This window comes from Trichomycterus rosablanca, chromosome 1 (assembly GCF_030014385.1).
Source record: "Trichomycterus rosablanca isolate fTriRos1 chromosome 1, fTriRos1.hap1, whole genome shotgun sequence".
Lineage (NCBI taxonomy): Eukaryota > Metazoa > Chordata > Actinopteri > Siluriformes > Trichomycteridae > Trichomycterus > Trichomycterus rosablanca.
In genome coordinates, this window is record NC_085988.1 from 44,459,116 (window position 1) to 44,483,101 (window position 23,986).

The following is a 23,986-nucleotide window of genomic DNA, read 5'->3' on the forward strand; positions in this document are numbered from 1 at the left end:
AATTGAGAAGACACCAATGAGTCCAGAAGCAGAGAGCAAGAAAGCCTTCAAGTCCCAGTGTTACAAGTCAGCAGTACCTTTAAGTAACAAACAAAATAAAAACATACAAATCTATTACCTATTAATCAACTACACTTTTTATGTTAAACAAAGCAAAATTTAGGGCACTTATATGAATATAGTGAATAGTAAAAAATTAGGGCTGTCGAAGTTAACGCGATAATAACGCATTAACGCGACCTCAATTTAACGCGATTAAAAAAATTAGTGCCATTAACGCAAATTCTAGTTCATGTTGACACTTGACTGGTAGAACAAACGTTTTAATGTCGGACTTGCCACCGTTTTTCATTTGCGGTTTGTTAACATAATGTAACCGATCGTGGTAGTGATGCACTTGCATAATAAAGAAATAAATACACGCTATATTCACAAGTTGTCGGGAGCAGAACACTTTATTACACTTAATTAACTTCTTCTTCTGTACCGAATACCGGAAAGCTGAGTCGAGCACGTTAGTTCATGAACTATGGAAGCCCCAAAGGGTCAAAACACACTCACTTCGTGTAGAAACGTCCATCAAACCATCGTCACGATACAACCACAGACAAGTCTGATACAATAACTACGCCTTATCCCACCTAAAGCACCGCTGATCTACAATGTTTGCTGATGGAGAAATTCTAACCTACAATCTGACATTTACTGCCTAGTATGTGAGTGAATAAAACTCCCTTACAGTTTTCTCTTGTCCCAGCAGTTTTTAACATCAGTACATTTAGCATAAAATGTGTTCACCATTTTAATTGCAACATTTCACTTAAAAATCCTTGTTTTCTATAACATTTACACAGATTTTTTTTAATGTGATTAATCGCGATTAACTATATGAAATTCTGAGATTAATCGCGATTAAAAATTTTAATCGTTTGACAGCCCTATAAAAAATACAATTACATCACTTAATAAACTCCAGTCTGGCACACAAGAAACGATATAATGCTCATCCCATGCTCATTCTTTACATGTTGAACTATCAAATTGAAAAGATATAAAACCAGACAACACATACACACCTTCTGATTTAATATTTATAAGAAAAAATTAACAACTCATTTTGAATTACCCAAGACAAAACAGGTAAACATAAATTGCAAAGGTACTTCAGGATCCGAGCTTAAAACTGCCCCACAGTTACAGTTATTGTAGCAGTAGGATTATGCATGATGTGCTTTACACTAGCCCACATGCAGTAGTACACTGTGACAACATTAAAACTCCCATATTCATCATTTCTGTTACAAAAAGGCATTAACAGATTTCCATGTGACACAACTGAAGTTCAAAACACTCATACACTCATGTATCATTACATTTGTTTATACCATCTACAACAAGAAAGTGATCCTTAAGGGACATAATAATTCTGTATGAGCATATGCAGTTCATTTAAACTAAAAAGTGACTTTTGACAAAAATTACATTCCAGAATGGCAAAGTGCTTGTTTCGTGAACTATTTTTAGCAACATTATTATTTTATTTTAATGTTTTATCCTGGTCAGGTTCATGGGTCCATCTATCACAGGGCCTTGGCCATCCTTCTTCAGCAGAGATAGTAATTATCTGTACGTTCACGTCTGTATGTTAATGACCGATGGGCCAACATCACCCATCGGGGATTCGAACCCTGAATCCCAGCGGTAGTGGGCTAGTGTAATTTACTGCTGTGTCACTCAGCTGCCTCAACCTCAGATTGTCAGTTGGCATTAAATATGTAACCAATTACTCTGTGATTGGTGATTTACAAATTTTGGGGAATGGAGGGTCAAGTTTCATTAAGGGAAAAAGACTGCACACCTCAGTCTATCTGTGTTATACCTATAATTTACATGCTTCTACATGTTTTAAAAATGGAAAACACTGTGACAGTGAAATCCTACATTCATTCAGAATTTACATAGCCCTTACGTGTTGAATTTTTTGCACCAACACAAAAGTAAAAGTGAGTAAAAATTGTACCTGGATAGATTAGCATGCCCTGAAATATTCATCCAACGAATAAACAGTTTAGTTTGTAAAATAAAAAAACACATGAAAACAGTTTAGAAATGTTCAACAGTACCTTTATCAATTTATATTTGATTATCTGTTTTAAATACTCAAGGTATGCTATTCGTTTTGTGCTTATATTGACTTTTTATCTCAAATAATATTCGTGTTCCTCTTGATGAATATGATGACTAGACACGTTTATATTTAATAAAATGACAAAAATAGATTCATTGTTTTATAATCTATGCTTTGAAAAATACAGCAGGACTTGCTGTCTCTCAGTAATGCTTAATACTAATCGTGTAATCTTTACACACTGCTAGATATGAATACTTCATATTAATTAAACATTTACTTTAACTCCAGGGTGTCAAAATAGCATTCATACAGAGCAGCATATAGTACATGCTTTCTAATGTTTACTCAGTAAACTTCTATCAGAATTCAATATTCTTCTATATAAACATGGATACTCTGACATACACAATGATTACATGTTTACATGAGTAATGTAAACTCGGCCAAAATGTTTGATTAGGACAGTTGAAAAAGTGGCAAGTACTGGTAGGATGAACTGTTCTGTCTGCAGATAGCTGTACCACATGGGGTATCACCATCACTGTGGGTCAAGTTAGTTAATCCTTTTTGAAGTCTCAGGAGAAGGAGGCTGTGAGAATTGCTTCATGCTGCTGATGATGGAGGGTACCGATACCCACAGCAGGGGCAGGCAGGGCAGGTCTACTGACCAGCCTCAGCTAATGGCAACAAACACAAAACAAGTTAAACACTGCACAGAACTTAAATCTAATGCAGTTCAATAAATATTGTTCAGAATGTGAAAAAAGGAATAAGCAAAATGAGAAAATGAAGCAGATTCTTACTTTACAGGCAAGCTGCTTTTCAAATCTGGGTGACACAAAAGTCCAGCATCCCATATTCTGCGGCTCTTCTTGGCTCCAGATAAAATCTATAAGTGAACAGGTCGCACAAGCTTTTCAATAACTAATTAAAAAAGCAATAAGATTTGGCACCTGCTACAAAAACAGTAATATACCAAGTAGAAAATGAGCACAGGTCTCTTGCATAAAATGAATAATTGTGAATGACAATGTAGAAACAATTACCATTTAGGTGGGAGAAACATTGACTTTAAAAGTATGGAGGTGAGTAAATACAACTTTTGTTGAGCATCATATAAAAACCTCTTGCATATCATCAGTGGTAGACTGAACATACACTGATAATCCAAATCATTAGGACCCCCACCTAATATGCTGTCAAAACTGCTCTGATCTGAGACAAGAACTCTACAAGACATATGAAGGAATCCTGTGGTATCCTGGACATTACTAGCTGATCATTTAATTTCTTTACATCGCAAGGTGGATCATCCTACAGTGCATCCTGGTGCCATAGCTTTCACGGCTAAAAAAAATTCACACATTTCTTGAAGAAAACAGGATTCGTCAACCTGCTCCAGTGTCCAGTTTCATTGCCTTAATGCCCACTGTAGGTACTTTCAATAATGTATATAGGAGTTAGCATGGGCACTTTGACTGGTCTGCATCTACACAGCCCCATACATTGAAGAGTTTGATGCACTGTGTCTTAATTTCCTCCTGCATCAATGAGTCTTGCCAGTCCAACCTGTGTCTGGTTCATGGCCTGACTGACTGTAAGCACCTCTTGCTGTTTTGGAGATAAAGATTGCATCTGTATGGTTGGTGAAATTGCAATTTAAATTGATTGAGCAATGAAATTAAGATTTTAGTGTCCCCATGACCATGGTGGCCTAAAATTCTTGAGATGAAAGAAGCTTGGCACAAACTTAAACCTTCCTAGAGTTGGCTGCCTGTTGGTAAACCTCTCCATAAGTCAGCCTATAGAACATCTGTGGAGAGACCTGAAGATGGCAGTTCACAGATGCTCACTATTTAATCTGAGCTTGAGAGGATCTGCTATGAAAAATTGGATAAGCTGCCCAAACCCAGGTTTTCAAAGCTTTTTTTTATTTTTAATTCATATTTGATTCATTGTTTTCATTTAATCATTATGGACGCTTAAGTGCAGATTGATGGGTAAAGGGGTCTGGACACTTTCAAAATTAGGTATAACTAATAGAGTGGTCAGTAAATGTTTAAAAAATCATGCTTTGTGGTGCCACATTGAATTTTACACCATTTAGCCACTAGGGCTATCTTCTTTAACCCACCATCCAAATCCTGTCCTGTACCTTGCATTTGAACACATCTGCCTTCCCATTCTTTAAAATCCAAGCACCCAAATAGTCAATTTTCCACGTTAAGTATTTTAGCTATTAACATAAATCACTAGCTGTAAAATTTTGTTTAACAAAACGTGGCACTAGAAGAGCATTTTTAGAATCAAAGCCTAATTTACATTTACAACTGAATTATCATCTTTTAGAATATACCATAAGAACTGTGATTTTGTGTTGGTAATGTTAGCACACAGTTATCAGACATGCTAGATTTTAGAGCACAAATTACTTCTGATTATTGCTTTTATGAGGGATCTTCAAAAAGTTTCCACACTTATATTTTGGTTGGAAATGGTGAGGGCGAGAGGAGTAGTAATTTGTCGTGTCTGAGAGACTGAGTGAGCTTATAGTCTGAATTTAGTGCCATCTGATTTCCACCTTTTTGGACCTCTCAAAGAAGCTTTAAGGGGAAGAAGATTTTCATGTGATGATGATGTGAAAGCAGCAGTGCATCAGTGGCTACGTGGTCAACCCCAAAAAATTTTTGCTGATAGCATTAAAAAGTTAATACAACGCTAGGAAAAATGCATTGGAAGGTGACTATATAATAAAGTGATGTCATTTGTTTTTGAATTTCTTAATAAATAGAGTTAAAGTGCAGAAACTTTTTGAGGAACCTGTGTACATTATACAGCTTTGGCTGCTATGCAGAATGTGAAGACATGGCAAAGGCTCACCTTTGGCATTTCTATATTTGTGAAGCTCCTGTTGCAGAGCGTCTGTGGGGAAAGGGCACAGCTCCTCGACCCTGATCAGTGCTGTGTTCTTGCATGCCTCAGGAATCGTCTCTCTCTGCTTCAGCAGCGCATAATAGTGCTTGCCTGAGCAAAGCAGCACCCGCTGCACACTACCACAACACATCATAGAAGGTTTATTATCAAGCCAATCTTCATACATACAGTACTTACATTTACAAACATTATGTGACTGAAGGTATCAAGGCAGCTGACTAGTGGCCTGGTTTAAAATTAGATGAATAAATAAACATTTGCCCTCTTTCCATACAGATTTTGGAGATTTGAGTGTCTTGTGGAAATGTTTTGCCTGTTCACTTTAAAGAAGCATAATAAGGTTTCAATCAATGTTTCAATTAATTTAAAAAGTGTTTAGTTTAGATAAGGTGCACACCTCTGGAGTTTCTCAACACTAAACTTGTCAGACTATGCTTTTCAATTTTTTTTTTCAAGAGACCCACATTTTGTCCATGTTTTTACCACAACCCAGGCAACACAAGCAATGCATCAAAACAAAACACATTTAGGTAAATTAGGTAATTAAGGGTTAAGGGTCTTGATCAAAGGACTAGCAGATGCAGCTTGGTGGTGATCAGAACCCTCAAACTTCTAATCAACAGTCAAATACCTTAACTGCAAATTCACCACTGCCCTTACCACATTTCACACACTGGTGAAATTAAATAAACCTGTCTTCTTGCCACGGGGCTTACCTCTCAGGATTAACAGAGTTGTCCCCAATTACAGGCTTAAAAGAAGTGCCTGGGCTCATCTCTTCAAGACTCGAAACTGCCCCCTATTGGTACAAAAATAAAATAACAGTTGGTACATAAATAAAGTGATGCAAACTAGGTGACTCATCCATCACACAAAATGCCCTGGGAAGAAAACTCACTGAAAATCGCAGCAGGGATTTGGGTGATGCCACAATAAGAGGTTTGCGGAAGTTTCGGATCATTTGTCTCCTCAGCAGGTGGAAGTACTGAGCAGGTGTTGTGGGATTCACCACCCCCATGTTTACTGTGTCTCCATCGATGCCTTCCTCCTTACTATCACACAGCTACTAGGGGAGAAAAGAGTCTAAATAACATAACAACTAAGCCTAACACTTATCAGGAAAAGGTTCTAGGCTCTAGCTAGCTCCTACAGCATGTCCTAACTAAATCAGTCTTATATAGTAATGCAGTTAAAGCTAAGAAAGATCTATTACAGAGAACACATAAATAGAATACACGGAGTTAAAAAAAAGTGCAGAAACTTTTTGAAGAACCCTCGTAATTTTCTGTTGCAGATCATTTACATCTAGGTTTACACTTACAGGGAATAGCTATAACAGAACACTGTATGTGTGCATGTTCACCTGTAAGAAACGCTCAATACGGCATGATGAATGTTCAGGTCCAGCACCGTCATAGCCATGTGGCAGCAGAATAACCATGCCGCTCTGCAGCAACCACTTTGCCTCACCTAGACACATAATTCATATAATTATAATAAAAAAAGATCTTTTCCCAGTGTGAAATTAGATGTTGCTGTTGAAATGTATGTATGTATTTATTTGTAAGGCTTTTTTGTTACCTCCAGAGACAAAAGTGTCAAAGATTATTTGTGCTCCATTGAAGAAATCTCCAAACTGAGCTTCCCAAATGGGCAGCAGTTTGGGCTGTGCAATACTCATGCCATATTCAAAACCTAACACTGCCTCTTCAGACAGCGCACTGTTACAGACCTGAGAAAGAAAAGCAGACAGCTAACATGCTGCACCTTTCATATCTGATGCTTTACTGATAAAAGTTTTCAGTCTCTACTGAATTTTTATATTAATCAATGCCACAACCTAGGATTTAAATTAATATGACCGAAAATAAAATTCACTGGGTGGGTTGATTGTTTTGTGTAATTTTTCTACTCTGCTCGAACCAATCAGCTGGCATTACCCTGCCTCTATACTGCATAAAAAGGCTGCATAAACAGAGAACAAGGCACTCAATTGGCACAGCAGTAAAACACGCTAGCACACCAGAGCTGACATCTCAAACTCGTCGTTTTGAATCTCAGCTCTGCTATCCGGCAGGCTGGGCGCCTACATAAACTACGATTGGCTGTTGTTCATACAGGGTGGGAGCCGGACAGGACCTCATAACTGATGCAATTACGACCTCTGCTGGCTGATTGATCTCGCCTGCACAGAGACGAGATAATGCATTGATCAGGGTGTGACTCTCCGTACACAATGCTGATCGGCATATGAACTCGCCTCGTGCAGGTGAAAAGATGCAGTCGGCTACTGCACACGTGTCGAAGGGGGCGTGACAGTCTCGGCTCTCCTCAACCAGGGTGGAACAGAGACCAAGACTTTTTTCCACCTTTCATTTCACCATCCATTTTCATCGCTTTTTCTAGGTCAGAGTTACGGTGGGTCCTGTTTCCTGGGAATCACTGGGTGCAATGGAGCAACACACCCAGAGAGGACGCCAATCCATTGCGGGGCCTTGGCAATGGCCAATCATGTCAGTATGTAGATGTCCGACTGGCCGATAGCACTGCTGTAAACTATAACCCTGGATCCCAGTGGTAGTGGCCTAGCGTAATTTACCGCTGCACCACCTGAGAGTTAACAGTGAGAATCTTGTGTGATCTCTTGTGAGCTGCTCTGTAGTGCCAACAGAAGCACAACAGAATAAGTTTAAACCACAGAGAGCAATTGATGCATTACTACTAAAATAGCAGAATAAGGGAGCAAAATGCCAAATTGCACTGTTATTTTTTTTAATTACTTTTGTCCACCCCCTTTTACCTACAATAAAAAAAATAGAACTTAAAATAGGCTTTCAATACACTGTATGTAGGACCAAGAGTAATTCAAATCAGCAAGTGTAAACTAGAAGTATAAACCTGGTTATACATTTTTAATCATAAAGTGCTAATCTAACCTCCAGATGGCCTTTTTGTTGAGAGTCAATGTGATTGAGAGGTATGTACATGTCATTGGTTTCCTGACACACAACCATAGCATGGCGCTGGCTGAATGTACCACGACCAACATCCTGGCCACTGATGCGCACGTTAAAACCTGTAATGAAGCAAGCACAGCACCAGTTACATTACAAGCTCTAACACGGTACATTTATAAACACAGCTCAGATGTTCCACCTAGGTGATATCTATAACCTGCTTCTGTTTAATGTTAAAAAGACTATATGACTATATGATTATAGGCAAATCTATAATTCTGTGCCTGATGCAGGTTGCATACCTTGACTGAGAAGCGTTCCGAAAGCCAGAGCTTCAGCAGTGGACCAGTCCAGTGTTTTTCCATCTTCAAGTTTCTGCAGTCTTGACTAAAAGAGAAAAGAGATTAAATTTAGTCCAGTTCTACCCATTCTAATAAAAACTACGCAAAACAGTAAATCAGCAGCACCTATGGGAAGCATGTAGACACACTTTATTTAGCCTGCAGCTTCTCTCAGAAAATACATTTATAGTTGGTACACAATACTTATTTAACACTACCTACATTCGTTTAATGTTTACTTTAAATGTTTCACATACTGTATGCATTATGTTACTTTTTATCTTGTGGGCCTACTGTACTTAAATAAAATAGTTAGAATAGAATAGTTAGAGAAATATGATTATACACTAAATTGCCACAAGAATGCAGACACCACATATAATTACTGAGTTCAGGTTTTAGACATGATTGTGCCCCTGTGTATAAATCGAGACATGATTGGATGAGTATGGTGTGGAGAGACTTCAATGGCCTGCACAAAGCCCCAACCTTAACCCATGGAAAACCTTCAATGGAATATAAAACATTAATGTAGGATAAGGTCTGGTTTTAATATGACAAACTTAATCCGGCAAAAAATAATAATAATATATAGACACGCCTGACCTAACTGTCAGAGCGTTTACACGATGTAGAAGTTAGTATTGGAAGACACACACTAAAGTTAAAAGCCACTGTGTACCTTTACATGAGTCTTCATGAGGTGACTATGCATCTGGATATGCTCAGGTATCTCCACTGACTTTGCCCCCACATACTGAAGCAAAGGAACAGGTGCACCAGTGTCCCAGGATGAAATCCGGTTCTGTGGCTCCACAAGATCTCCCCAGCGACCCTGCAGGTTGGTGGGAGGAGGGCTGTACAAAGTCATGTTAGCAAGGCGATCGTTGAGCATGGAGTAGTAGGAAGTCTTGATCTGACTGCATTCTTCCTCGGTCATAAGCCCTTCCGAGACCAGCTGGTCAGCGTAGGAGTCAGGGATGCTTTTCCTGGAGCTGGGAAATTCAATAAAGAAGATGAAAAAAGATTAAGAAATTAAAAACATTTGAAGTAGTCAGCAACTATTTTTGGGATGTCCGTTGTTATTTATGTTTTCATGACTTAGCAGACATCTTTATCAATAGCAACATACTAATGTGACTGAATACAGTGCAAACAATTGAGGGTTAAGGGCCTTGCTTTAGGGGCGAGGCTTGAACCAGCGACCTTCTGGTCATTAAGCCTTATCTTAAAAAATATAGTAAAGTCCAGTTACATGTATTTTTTACATTTAATATAACTATAAAATTGCTTAACTTGGTTGTTAAAATTTCTATACAATATTGAGTCAAGACTGATAGTGATCAACTAAGTGCTTTAAAATCCAGAAGTCTAGACATCCCATGGAAACTACAGTTTAACTACTGCTTGTTCTTTTTTTTTTGTGGTAAGTATATCTGTCAATACTAAATGTAGTTATAGTCCTAATTTAAAAAAATATTATAATAGTGAATAAGTAACTAGTGGTTGGTTTTAACCCTATACTTTCCATCTGCCTTGTATAGTAATGACACATTGTGGTGTACTAATGATACATGTTATTTGGTATAGTAGTAGTGAGCTTATATGGAGTTATGGTAAGAGCCATGCTGCTGGTCACAGCAGTGCCTGAGCTCATGAGGTTCAAATCCCAGACTGGCCTCACAAATACAGTAGGTGCATGGTGTTACGTGAACCTAGCTACTGGGGGTGCATATGGCGTGAAAACTGTGCCAAATCAAATATGCAGTCGAATGATCCACTGTGGCGACTCCTTACGGGAGCAGCCAAAAGGAATCATTCATTTTGTATGGTAGTATGTGTTTTAAGGCACAAACAATATTGTTTCCTTTTATTGGATTAATAGTTAAAGAAAGACAAAGGGGATTTCACCATTTTGCATCACCAAAAGATGCTTCACTCCCTGCGGCCGAACATCACCAGCACATTAAAAATAAACAACTTTTGCCTCTTGTCTCATCACATTGTAACTTTCATTCAGCAGCTTTCATTTTTGAGGACATTTTCTGAGGTATTTAGGTAGTTACTTAGTACCGAATATGAAAGAAGACAAATAATAAGCTTACCGGATAATTTTGTACATAGCTGGGTTTGTAAAGAATGGCTCGTCCAACTCATTATGACCCCACTGCCGGTAACAGAGCAGGTCCACAATAATGTCTTTCCTGAAATGTCTCTGATACTCCACGGCCAGCCGTGTTGCTCTGAGAACCTCTTCGGCATCATCACCGTTCACATGAATGACAGCACAGCCCACCATCTTCCCTGCAGAAAACATCAAACCAGTGTATTAAGCAACAATTCATTTCTACTTTCCAGTTATTAATAAGCTATCAATAAGTTATCAAGTGTAACTTTGTTCTGTTTAATAACTGTATTTATTTAAGATGCGCTGTGTTTTACCCAAGCTATCTATTTAATGATAGGTCACAGTACAGCTGTAATTTCAAACCAAGCCTGCTTGTGTCATAGCATACACAAGCCACTAGAGGGCACGAATTTTGAACAGTGTGGTCCATATATTTAATACTGTATATATAGTTTCTGTTCTGGATTTGCCCTTTTTGTTAGTGATGTGTTTGAAACACAAACCTTAATGAAGGTCACCAAATATGGTTACAAAATATGTGGAAACCCCTCATAAGACTTAAATAATGTAACCTCATCCTATGATCAAGAGACAATACAAGCCATTTTATACAGCAAAGTAACTTGAGTTCATATGCGGATCAGCTTTGTGTACGGAGAGCCACACCCTGATCACCCCATTATTCCTTGACTCAGTGCAGGTGCCATCAATCAGCCAGCAGAGGTCGTAATTGCATCAGTTATGAGACCCCTATCTCCCATCCTGTATGAACAACAAGTCAATCGTTGTTCATGTAGCCTCCCAGCCCAGCCGGATGGCAGAGCCGAGTTTTGAACCGACGAGTTCGAAACGTCAGCTCTGGTGCGCTAGCGTGTTTTACCGCTGCGCCACCTGAGCGCCCTTTTATTTTATTTTATTAGGATTTTAACATCATGTTTTTCACACTTTGGTTACATTCATGACAGAACAGATAGTAACTGGTTACACAAGATTTATCAGTTCAAGTCTTTAATGTCAAACCCAGTCATGGACAATTTTGTATCTCCAATTCACCTCACTTGCATGTCTTTGGACTGTTGGAGGAAACCAAAGCTCCTGGAGAAAACCCACACAGACACGGGGAGAACATGCAAACTCCACACAGAAAGTACCTGGACCGCTCCACCTGGGAATCGAACTCAGGACCTTCTTGCTGTGAGGCGACAGTGTTACCCACTTTGCTGCCCATATACATCCTAATAACTCAAATGGTGCTCTTTTCATGATTTTATACCAATTGTTACACCCACTACATAAAAACTTATGGCTATTTTAACAACCATCTATCAGTTTTACTACCACTAGTTTGTAAGCACAATTGCTGCTTAAACATACCAACATCACTGGAGTACAGAGAGGAGCGACTCCTTTCAGATGGTGTAGTATAACCCACTTGATTATTCACAATAAGGTGGATACTTCCACCCACCCTGAAGTGGGGCAGGCAGGACAGGGTGAATGTCTCTGGTACAATTCCCTGGCCTGGAAACGAAGCATCTCCATGAACCTATAGATACAACACAACAGATAATTCATTGAAGAGCTCTGACATTAATTACATTCACATTATGTACATTTGTAACAACAAGCCTAATATTATACTAAAAACAGAACAGTACTTGCAGACAGATGACTTTATCTCCTGGCCGAGCGTGGCTCTCATTAGAATAATCTCCATCCTGTTTGACCTGCTGTCTGCCACGTGTTTTCCCCTGAGTCACTGGATTGATGGCCTCCAGGTGTGATGGGTTAGGCAGCATGGTAACATGGATTGGGTGCCCAGTACCCACTTCTAGGTCCACAGAGGAGGTAAGGTGAGACAGCACATCTCCGATGGCTGGGGAGTTCTCGGGAAACTCACTCAGGCCCCTCATTTTACGGAACATCAACTGAAGTAAATAAAAAATAGACAATACAAAGAAAATGTCAGGAGCAATACACTAACTTGGAATAAGATCTACAACAGGAGTCTTTTTTATAATTTGATTGATGATTAAAAGGGTATTCTGTTTATTTTCACATCTGGTTGTTGATATTTAAATTAGGAATAGAGCTGGAGATCTCTCACACCCCTTGGTGCCACTAAAAGAGAAATCTAATGAAATCTGGACAAATCTTAGCATTCATATGCAGCAGGTGTTACCCAAAATGTAGGGCTAAAATGTGCCCACCTGCTCTCAGGTGGATCCTCTGTCGGAAACGCGTGCTACAAAAGTGATTAAGTAATAATAAACTCTGCATGTGTGAATATGTGTAAAACATTATCTTTTAAAACAACATGATTCAAATATTCTGCCTTTTGACCCAATATCTGCTCTGTTGATCTTTTATTTAATCATGTTGTTGGAAAAACAGAGCTGAACAGGTTCTGGTCTTGATATTTATGTTACTGTTGTACATTACTGCTACATTAAGCTGTTTTACATGCATTGAAGCGGGGCGGCACGGTGGCTAAGTGGGTAGCACTATCGCCTCACAGCAAGAAGGTCCTGAGTTCGATCCCCAGGTGGGGCGGTCTGGGTCCTTTCTGTGTGGAGTTTGCATGTTGTCCGCATGGGTTTCCTCCGGGTGCTCCGGTTTCCTCCCACAGTCCAAAGACATGCAAGGGAGGTAAATTGGAGATACAAAATTGTCCATTGTGTTCCATATAACCTTGTGTATTGATGAATCTTGTGTAATGAGTAACGAGAATTGAAGGTTCATCAGTTTAAGTTTAATGTCAAACACAGTCATGGACAATTTTGTATCTCCAATTGACCTCACTTGCATGTCTTTGGACTGTGGGAAGAAACCAGAGCTGCCAGAGGAAACCCACGCAGACACAAGGAGAACATGCAAACTCCACACACAAAGGATCCGGACTGCTCCACCTGGGGAATGAATCCAGGAACTTCTTGCTGTGAGGCCACAGTGCTACCCACTGAGCCAATGTGCCACCCCTTCTAATAAAATAACTTTTACTGTTATATTATAATGACACTGTAGAATTTTTGACAGCAGCTGAAATATTTTAGAAGGTCAAATAACTGCCGTAACCTAATTACACATACATGACTTACTACTAAACGGCCAGTTGTCTTTTAATTTTATTAAATGTACATAGGCATGTGACTTCTCATTTAAGATTAAAAAAGCCATTTGGGCTCTTTGAGAAGCAAGTTATTTATAGTGCAAGAAATGAAAGAAGGTGTAAAATTTAAAGTAAGAAAAATATTTTATACAGTATTATGATAATATGGGGTAAATTAAAATATATATATACTTCTGTTCTGTCAAATATAATATCTAATAACACTTTGCCTTTTAATTTCAGTGTATACTCTATCTACTGAATTTATTAGCCAGTTTTGCCAGGGCTTCTATTAGTACTAAGTCTGGTTTACATTATTTACTTCAAATCATGTATGGAAACCAATAGTGTTATGATGAAAATGTTTGCTGTTTTTAAATGTCTTAATTTTGCAATGATTTGTATTTTTTATTATTATTTGTTGAAAAACAGGTTGCATCCAGAGTGGCATATGTAGCTGTACTAACATTTTATTTAAAATATAGGCCTACATTTTCACATCTGAACATGTCATTAATGTCTTAATTTTGCAATGATTTGTATTTTTTATTATTATTTAGAAAACATCAACTGAAACTTTGGTGATTTCACTCCATTTGATACTTTTGATACATAAAGCTTTGAAAAAGCATCTGAATCCCTCATTTTTATTTATTTTAAATAGACAAGTCATATTTCGCTGCATGTAATTACATACAAATTATATGCTTCTCATCACAGAGCATGGACACCCTCACATTCTATCCAGCACAAACAACAAAGAATCTTGATGTAATTCTAGATGGCAAGCGCAACACTCCTGCTCAAATTACAACCACCGACAGAACATACATATTTTCATTTTACATCATCAGGAGAAACCAATAATACAACCCACTCTTAAATACAGAAACCATTCATATTCTCATAAAAGCTATTAATTTCCAGACATGATTACTATATTTTATCATACCTTCTTTAAGAGGCCATACAGTGGTGTAGAAACTGTAGTTGCTCTATTTCTGTTTACCTTTGGTATTGCATATTAATCACACTAAATTATTTCAGATGATGGGTAACATACACAAAACATCAAATTTTATTTATTTAAGGAACAAAGTTATGCAACACCCACATCACCTTAGTAAAAATGTTCTGTAGTTTCACTACCTTCACCACATTAACTGCAACTAGGAAAGTCAATGATTAACCGGTTAACCAATAACCACCAATACAGTAACTGTTTGATTAATGCTTCAAGTTTAAATTCATTTACAGCTGACACTTGATTCCAGTTGACAGAGGAACTAATGATCTCTGCGAAGAAAGAACGGCAATTTAAAAAGCACCCTGACCCACCCTCAGTGTGCATTCGCCAGCTCTGCTTACAGACTTATTCTGAGATGTTATTCATAACTGTAAGGCATCAAAACCACAAAACAAAGCTGTTTTGCATTAGTATGTGGTCTAACTTCATCTAAGCTAATTAGTAACTGAGAACTGGAATACTTTATGCATTTGTATTGTGTCAATGATAAATACTGGAACTGTAAAATATTATTATTTGGATTAGTATGCAGTCTTAGTTAATGTTAATTTCTGCACATGTGGATCTGTGTGAGAACGCTTGATTCCAATTGACAGAGGAACTAAAGGTCTCTACAGAGAAAAAACACCAATGTTAATGGCAGAGGATGTTAGGAACTCTGTAGCTATTGAATATCTAGGTTTAGGTACTGGACTAGTAATCATAAGGTTGCCGGTTCAAGCCCCACCACCACCACCAGGTTGCCACTCTTGGGCCCTTGAGCAAGGCCCCTTAACCCTCAATTGCTTAGATTGTATACTGTCACACCTGTAAGTTACTTAGCTAAATGCCGAAATGTAAATGTAAATTGAATCATCAGAGCGTTGGCAACTTTTATGCACTAAGCAAATCGGCACTAAATAACAACACTCTTTAACTTTTCTTGGCCGAGTTGCTGCGTTTCCTAAACGCTTCCACTTTTCAGTAACACCACTCACAGCTGGTTGTAGAATATCGAGGAGGGAAGACATTTCATGAACTGGTTGCATTCTATATAGTACATCTATAGTATATCTTTATAGCACCACACTGGAATCCAGTGAGCTTATTCATTTACAAAGGTTTGTAATGGCTGACTGCATGGCTAGGTACTTGATTTTATACACCGGTGGCAATACGACTGAATAAAACACTGAATTCAATGATTAAGAAGTCCGTCCCAATACTTCTCCATATATATTTTTTCTTTCACTCTATAAGGACAAACAGCAGGTTTTTAGTGTAAACCATGTCTGGGTCGACGTCCTTGGGGTACATCAAGTTTTTTTTATATTGCTGATATTAATAACCCACTTTCAGGAATCGTGGGTAAATTTAGATTATCTTTACCTGAACTAGTGGATCAAACAGTCTTTACAACTTTACAAGAACACCACATTTACCACATACAGAAAATACTAGAATTATTGTACAAGTTGTTATATTCAAGCAACTAATTATGAGTGATAGCTCAGTGGTTAAGGTACTGGACTAGTAAACTGAAAGTTGCTGGTTCAAGCCCCGCTGCCACCAAGTTGCCACTGTTGGGTCCCTGAGCAAGGCCCTTAACCCTCAATTGCTCATTGTGTAAGTCGCTTTGGATAAAAGCGTCTGCTAAATGCTGAAAATGTAAATGTAAATTTACATAGCTTACAACTTAATTCACAATACTTAAGTCATGAGATTTTCTTATGACTAAAATAAACTCTATATGTTTCTAAAGCAAAGTTTGGCTACTTTTCTTGCCTGTAGACAAAAAAGAAAAAAGAAAATAATAGTCCCCTGCAATTACGGCACACTGAAAAGTGAAAAAAGAAAAACAAGTTCTGACAAGCATGGACATTGGAAATTGGGAAAGTATTAGCTTGAGATTTTAGTCGAAAATGCTACTCTGTATGCTTGTATCAGTGATTTGTAACAGCTATTAAATTACTTTATTATAGCTACAATATTACCACTAGTAGGGTTGACTACAGAGGTAGATGTACAGTTTCTGATACATAAGTTAAAGCATAAATGGATATGAGTAGGGTAATCATGCTTACTACAACTACTGCTGTTCTATGATTTAAACTTCTTAACTGGCAGATGCATGTGCCATGTGTCTGTTCTTGCTCACTATAACTGTAGAAAACGTGGAAGAATAAGAATAGGTTTAGTCTGTGGTAGCAAGTAAACTGTAATTAAATTACTGTCTAATTTTCTGCTTTTTATTACTTATTTGAATATGGTTCATTTTCCTATGCACTCTGGCACCCCTGCTAGCATTATGATGCCGCAATTTGCATCACAAGAGTTTATTCAAGCTTTGCAGAGCAGCTTTTAAGCCCATGCTGAAGTCTGCTTAACTGTGGACAAAGTCGTCCATGTTCCAGCAGCTAATTTATGGTGGTTCTTGGATTATTTCTGGCCAACTTTGAGTTTCCCTCAGCATAAATAAATGTACAGGCCTGTGTCAGAATGCTGTCTTAGTCGCATGTCATGGCTTCTACAGCAGAATAATGGATCAGTGAAAAACTCATTCTGAGGTAGCCTGCTTTAAGACATCATCTTTATTAAATAAAATTGCATTAAAAAATTGAGGACACACTGGAAACTCAAAGTTGTTAGAAGGCACCAAACAACCTAAGCAATCAGGAAATCAATGCTTGAAAAGAGTAGATCAAGTTAGTAATTGATTAATCCTCCTGGTTAAGAAGCTTGTTTATTTTATTTATTTATTCATACTGAGATGTTTGTATAATTATTAAAAATGCCTGGTTCTGAACGTCACACAGGTAATAGGTAACAAGTAATGCTATAATGATTGGTTATTAAAGAATCATTATCAAACGGCTTATAAGCATGCATGCATCAAGGTATGTCACTTTGCAAAATAAAAAAACAAAACAAAAGCATATGAGTATATACATACCCAAAAAAGTGGGTGTGTCATTATATACAATTAATATTAATAAAATATTGAGAGAATACAAACGAATCTCTAAGCATAGAGAGCAAGACTGAAAACGAATATTAAATCATTCTGGCATTCCCGCCCTCAGACAGCACTGCAATAAAAAACAACAATCTGTAATAAATATAACCACATGAACTTGGGAATACTTCCAAAACCCTTGTTATTAATCACAGCGTGTTGCTACATCTACAAATGCCATTTAACTCTTTAAAGCAGAAGCCATACATCATAATCACTCAGTAAATTAGATTTAAGACTATCTTAGGCTGACTGAAGTGGAAATGTGTGCCATGGTCTGTACCTGTACCTTTCACTTGCTTTTCACAATAAAGAGGAAAAGAGCCATCCAGACTGGTGCCAAAGCAAAACTTAACAGCCAATGATCTAATAGTAAGGAATGTGTTTGTGTCAATGTCATAGGCAACTTGAACATCTCTAAATGCATCATAGGCATCAATGCTGAAAAATACAAATGCATGTTAAAGCAACATATGATGCCAGCTGGACAATCTTTTTTAATAGGGACATGGGACACTAACTGTTGTAGTTTTGCAGCAGTGAACTGTGTTAAGTACTCACAATCCCCTGCAGCTACATTTAGCACAGCAACACCATGGTTTCTCATGCAACATTGTCTGAGGGTTCAATGGCCATGCACTTTTAACAGTGGTTTCGAACCTGGTCCTACACTGACCAGATTTTTCTGGATTCCCTGAATCTTTTCACAATGTTGTGTACATTAGATGGTGAAAGACCTCAATTATTGGCAAACTGATTGATAATTCTCTCATGAAGTTTGGTACAAAGTGGTGAGCCTTGACCCATCATTGCTTGCTTTGGTGAATCCTTTTATACTCGGTCATGATTCCCCACACCTGTTACCAATTCACCTGCTTATTAAGAGATTTTTAAAAACACTAACTTTTTACACTTATTTTGCCCCGTCTCAACTTTTTTAGAGTGTGCTGCAAACATCAAATTCTAAATGTGTCTGTAGTTACAAACTACAATGATCAGTGGAAGCACTGGAAATCCGTTCAAGAGAATTGCCAGTGTATAGTACATTCACGTTGTAAGACCATTGCCATTCTTGAACATGGTGTAGATGAAGCTTTCTAAAGTTCTCAGTGACAAAATGATTAACACAAGACAAGGCTACAGAGCCACGCAAACACATTAAACATTCTTGTCAATAATAACAATAAGAAGAAAAGTAAGAGAGAAGACAGCAGTTACTCCAGAAGAGTAGCGGGAAATAGCAGTAACAACAGTTACATTGTGAACAATACACAATAAACTGCCCCATAATCATCTCCTTTCCTACACCCCTTTTTAAACTAAAACAGTTGGAAATAAAACCTATTTAACTGCAAAGAAGAGGTGTAATGTATAATACCAAAAATATATTTTTCATAATGAAGTAGTATTACTTAAAAGCACTGTGTGTAAATTTCAAGTGAAAGACTGTGGATATGTCCTCCACAATAACAAAGATTCTGGCATGATTACAGCTGTTACTGCCATGGTTGGCAAAACCAGTTTATAGGATTAGGCAGGGCAAGCACTTACTGAGCTACATTTTGTGTTTACTCATGTTGTCTTAAATAGAAGAAATCAGGTTGTTTTTTTTACAGCACTGTATATATATATTTGGAGTATACCCCAGACGTTTTGTTCAGAGGTGTGCTTTGCCTGTCACTGGTTTCCTCAATTTGACATCTACGACCAAAACAAGCACAGCAGAAAAAAACTATCTTTGGTTACTTACCTCAGGTGGGAAGTGCAAGAGTCCAGTGAGCAAGTTGAGTCGTCCACGATGAGGCATTCCCATAACCACATCGGTTACTCCGCTCTTTGCTGCAAAACGGAAAAGCTCTAGAAAAAATCCCATCATGCTTTCTGCTCCCTCGCCTCCATAGCGTTTCACTGTGGCAAACTTACTGGCTAGAAAATGGTCAAATTCCTGGAACATCAGAAATGTTAAAAATGAAAGATGCTCTACACGCCCATAAATATTTAATGCTTGCTTCTGGTATGTTCATTTTCAGTTTTCTTCTGGGTTTGAGTAGTGAATGGGTGAGTGTGTGAAAACCTAAGATAAAGTAATTTCCTGTTCAGAGTGTATAAGAAAAATAATAGTCTATTTACATTATATAGAAAGCAACCATAGAACAAACATTATCTAACTATAAGAGTAGTTATATCAAAAACAAATCAAAACATAGTTTAACGTGACCTGTTCTCTGATACTTTCAAAAATTTGCACAGCCTCCGTCAGAATGTGTACCTGAGATTCAAGCATTAGTTTTGCCAGCTGCCTCCTTTCCTCAGGAGGAAAGCTTTCTTTCTTAAGCTCCTCAAAGCGATCTGCAAACCACAGTCGCTCCTGCAGAGTCTGCAGCTGGCTGGTCTCCACAGAGATCCCTCCACAGTAGGTGTCTTTCAAGTATTCCACCACCTCTTCTGTACTGGCCTCAGCTTTGCCAAAGTGCCGTAAACCTCCAAGAATGGAAAAAACAAAGACAATGTACAAAAGTGCAAAGTTGAGTTTAATATCCAACTAAGCAATCTTCTGTATGTTTATATGTCTATATCCAATTGTCATCAGTCTACTGTTAACCAACAATCATAATAGCAATCAATTTATATACCTTTGAAAAAAATACTAATAAGTCATTTCAATGCAGATGTAGGCTTATAATCATATAAAGACAAAACTTTGGCAGTTTATAACAGCTAAATATGCTATTCACGATGCAACCAGTATCTCAAAGCTACTCATGAAATAAATAATATTATAAAAAGGTCAGCACAGTCCTTTCTTTATATCGAGGCAGCAGACATAAATAGCTCACTCATGACTGTTGAATTTTGTTTTGCATTGGTCAATTGTTTAAAGTTAAGTATTACTCTTGCAGCGTGCTCTCTAACAGGGGATTCTCTCACCAGTATGCATGCACATTTCAGCATGATAAAACTGTTGGGTAACAGTGGTGTCATGACACTTGTGGCACAAGTGTTGAAGGATTTACATGGAGCATAGAGGGAATTAAAATGTCTTGGAAAATTTCCTTTAAGGGGAGGGGAGCTACTACAAAAAATAAAATAAATAAAACAAAGGTCGAAAAATATTCATACAGCAAATTAAACTAGATAATATATTCAACTAGTCAGAAATTACACCTGGAGTCCAAAAGTCTTATGTAGTAAAAATTAAGTACATGGAACAGCAGTCTATTTGGCAAGAAAATGCAAACTATCATGTTGTGAGAAATTTGTCTGCATGGTTAGATGTGTAAGAACTATAAGTCAGGTCTAACATAAGTAAAAACCTGCTGCTCCACAGTTTTAACGTAGAACCTTAAAGCACTACTGTCGTTTCAAAGTCCATTCTGGTGTAAAGTTTGCAATGCTGCAGAGCGTCACCTGTATTACAACAGCTTGTAACTCATGGCAGATCTGTCTAACTAAGTGAACAAATTTCCTCAAGGAAGATTTTAGTAGCTCCAATTAATCTGACTGCATGTCTTTGGACTGTGGGAGAAAACTGGAGCTCCCTGAGGAAACCTACACAGACACGGGGAGAACTCGACACAGAAAGGACCCGGAACGCAACACCTGGAAATCAAGGGCAGTTGTAGCCTAGTGGTTAAGGTACTGGACTAGTAATCAAAAGGTGGTTTAAGCCCCACCACTGCCAGGTTGCCACTGTTGGGCCCTTGAGCAAGGCCCTTAACCCTCAATTGCTTAGACAATATACTGTCACAATACTGTAAGTCTCTTTGGATAAAAGCAGCTGCTAAATGCCAAAAATGTAATGTAAATCAAACCCAGGACCTTCTTACTGAGAGGTGACAGTGCTACCCACCGAGCAGCTCCAAAGACTCCACTGTTCTTTGTAAATATTTGCACACAGAAAATAAACATCTGTAGAAATCGGTTACACTTTTGCCTTCAGCACTATAAGCATGATGGTACTGTTACAACCCTAGATGCAATATGTTCTGTAGACCTACCAGCAGTGATCAGGGATTTGGGGAGGCTGCTGTAGAGGAGGTCGATTTCTGGTACCTTCTCCATGAGAGGTGCGTCTGGCATTAAGGGGTTAATTTTAGCAGCCTTGTGTCCATGTGCTCGATAGGCCTCCACCAGCTGTGCAAGGCCATGATCTGCTAACACAAATCAGCGATGTAAAGTAAAAGCATGGTCACAAACATGAGCTTACCTATTGCAAGCAGTAAACTCGAACATATCTTCATCTAGTGCAGCACAGCTGAGGACACATGGCATTAAGGATTAAACAGCAGGTGTTCCTCGTGATGAAGCAGCTAGATGATTCGATAATCAGAACTGATCAGTTAGAAACTCTAACGTGGATCGTTACTATCAGCAGGCAGCAGTATGGGGAGTAAACTGAGCTGACCTTGATTGAGGGAAGACAGTCGCCCTGACAGCTCCGCGTCCGCTTCCTCCGAGCTCTCTCTGCGCGGTCTGTAACCGTAAACACCTCTCTCTGTGTGATATGCAGCTACTAATGGCGCCCTGAACACTCTCAGTGAATATCTGTTGACTTTCTGTAAGCTCTTTAGTAGAATGCAGGCAGACATGTTGACGTCCACACAGGTGCTTCTTTGAAAAACAGCGACAGTAAGCCGGTTGAGTATTTCACACACTGTAGGAAGCGTCCATAGGGAGGAATGGTAGGAGCAGAGCGGTAGAGAGAACAGAGTGGCGACACTCCCATAGGGAACCGTTGGAAAGGGGGCGGGACATATTTTCTGTGCAGCTTCCGGGTTGTGGAGCTCTGTATAGTTCCAAACATCCCATAGAGCCCCATTCATTTCCACTACTTATCAAGCATTTTTAGCTGTTTGTTGCTTTGTTTTAAAAAAAATAATGAATTTGATGTCATTAATATACGTAATACTGTTATTATTTAGCATTTGCTCAGCACTAAATGTTACATGTTTATCTTAATTAATAGGTATAACTGAATTTAGCTTAGTCAGCTAAGCTAAATTATTGACACTAGAGTCTTTTCACCTAAAATTGATTAATTAAAAGTTGATTAATCAAGAGTCTTGTTACAGAAATGATAATAAAACATCAGAGCCATAATAAATCATTATACTTTTACTTTCATTCTTAAGTACATTTGAAGGTAAATTTAGTTTAGTACTTTAGTGGAGGTAAAGAGTATTTTTACTTTTACTACTACTTTTACTGGAGTAATATGTTACCTTGGATATCTCTACTTCAACTCAACTACATGGTTTGTGTACCTTGTCCACCACTTACATTAGACAAAATGAACTAGTGCATATTAATTATGAATTAATTCATGTATTACATGTAGGAATAAATTATTACTTACTCATGAAATAAGACATGAATTAATGCTATTTCATGTACCTGCACTATAATGTTAAAGGTATTGGTACGGTAGTGTGTTTATGAATCTGTTCATTCAGTGCAGGTAAACCTTATGAATCCAGCCACATGGCTTAGTGTTTAACCAAAATGATTATTATTATGAATCCTCAGGAAAGTGAAGGGAGATTAGTTTATGTAAAAAACAAAACATAAAAAACTGTCTAATCTCTGTACTGTATATTGTCTCTACTACTTAATGATATCGCATTATGTAATGTATGCTAATATAATGTACTGTGTGTTAACAAGAACGACCTATTAAGTCATTATAAACATCAATCTTCCACTTCATATACCAAATTGATATTAAAGCAGATGCAGTAAATGTAAACGCAGTTGAAAATACCCAGAAATTGTACAAATGTTTATTATTTAGCGTTTAATATTTCACTCACTGCTGCCTGTCCCATATGAGAACATGACAGCGCCGGGTTTGTTTGGAACTATTGGAGGGTTACATGAACCACGTGACCGCGTAGCGGCGAGATCAAGGAGTGTCGCAACTCTCTCTATCTACGGCTCTGGGTAGGAGGTGACCGTTTCCGCGCATCCTATTGGCTGGCGGAGCTGGGCTAACTTGGTAAACGCTGCTGATTGGACAGTGACCTCACTATGTAAAGCTTGGCTCAAGCAGAGCCGTAGCTAGAGAGAGTTGCGACACTCCTTGATCTCGCCGCCACGCGGTCACGTGGTTCATGTAACCCTCCGATAGTTCCAAACAAACCCAGCACTGTCATGTTCTCATATGGGACAGGCAGCAGTAAATGACATATTAAACACTAAATAATAAACATTTGTACAATTTCTGGGTATTTTCACCTGCCTTTACATTTACTGCATCTGCTTTAATGTCAATTTGGTATATGAAGTGGAGAATTGATGTTTATAATGACTTAATAGGTCGTTCTTGTTAACACACAGTACATTATATTAGCATACATGACATAAT

General features: G+C 38.1%; 1 protein-coding gene across 1 annotated transcript; it reads right to left on the bottom strand.

Moving 5' to 3' along the window:
* Positions 1-1,069: 1,069 nt before the first annotated feature.
* Positions 1,070-22,269, bottom strand: dhtkd1 (dehydrogenase E1 and transketolase domain containing 1). Its single transcript, XM_062993289.1, has 17 exons — positions 22,028-22,269; positions 21,621-21,773; positions 19,892-20,103; positions 19,373-19,567; positions 12,150-12,419; positions 11,866-12,037; positions 10,469-10,667; positions 9,046-9,358; positions 8,325-8,409; positions 8,002-8,141; positions 6,647-6,797; positions 6,429-6,535; positions 5,964-6,128; positions 5,782-5,864; positions 5,012-5,181; positions 2,935-3,020; positions 1,070-2,808 (listed from the first exon to the last, which is right to left on the bottom strand). The coding sequence occupies exons 1-17, from the start codon at positions 22,209-22,211 to the stop codon at positions 2,707-2,709; spliced, it is 2,787 nt and encodes a 928-aa protein (XP_062849359.1). The 5' UTR covers positions 22,212-22,269; the 3' UTR covers positions 1,070-2,706.
* Between the last annotated feature and the right edge of the window lie 1,717 nt (positions 22,270-23,986).

Coding starts and splice junctions, on each gene's coding strand:
- dhtkd1 (XM_062993289.1), bottom strand. CDS start 22,211: ATGTCTGCCTGCATTCTACTAAAGAGCTTACAGAAAGTCAACAGATAT. Junction 10,668..11,865: donor TCTGTACTCCAGTGATGTTG/GTATGTTTAAGC, acceptor TGTTTTCTGCAG/GGAAGATGGTGGGCTGTGCT. Junction 5,182..5,781: donor AACTCTGTTAATCCTGAGAG/GTAAGCCCCGTG, acceptor GTGTTGTGGTAG/TGTGCAGCGGGTGCTGCTTT.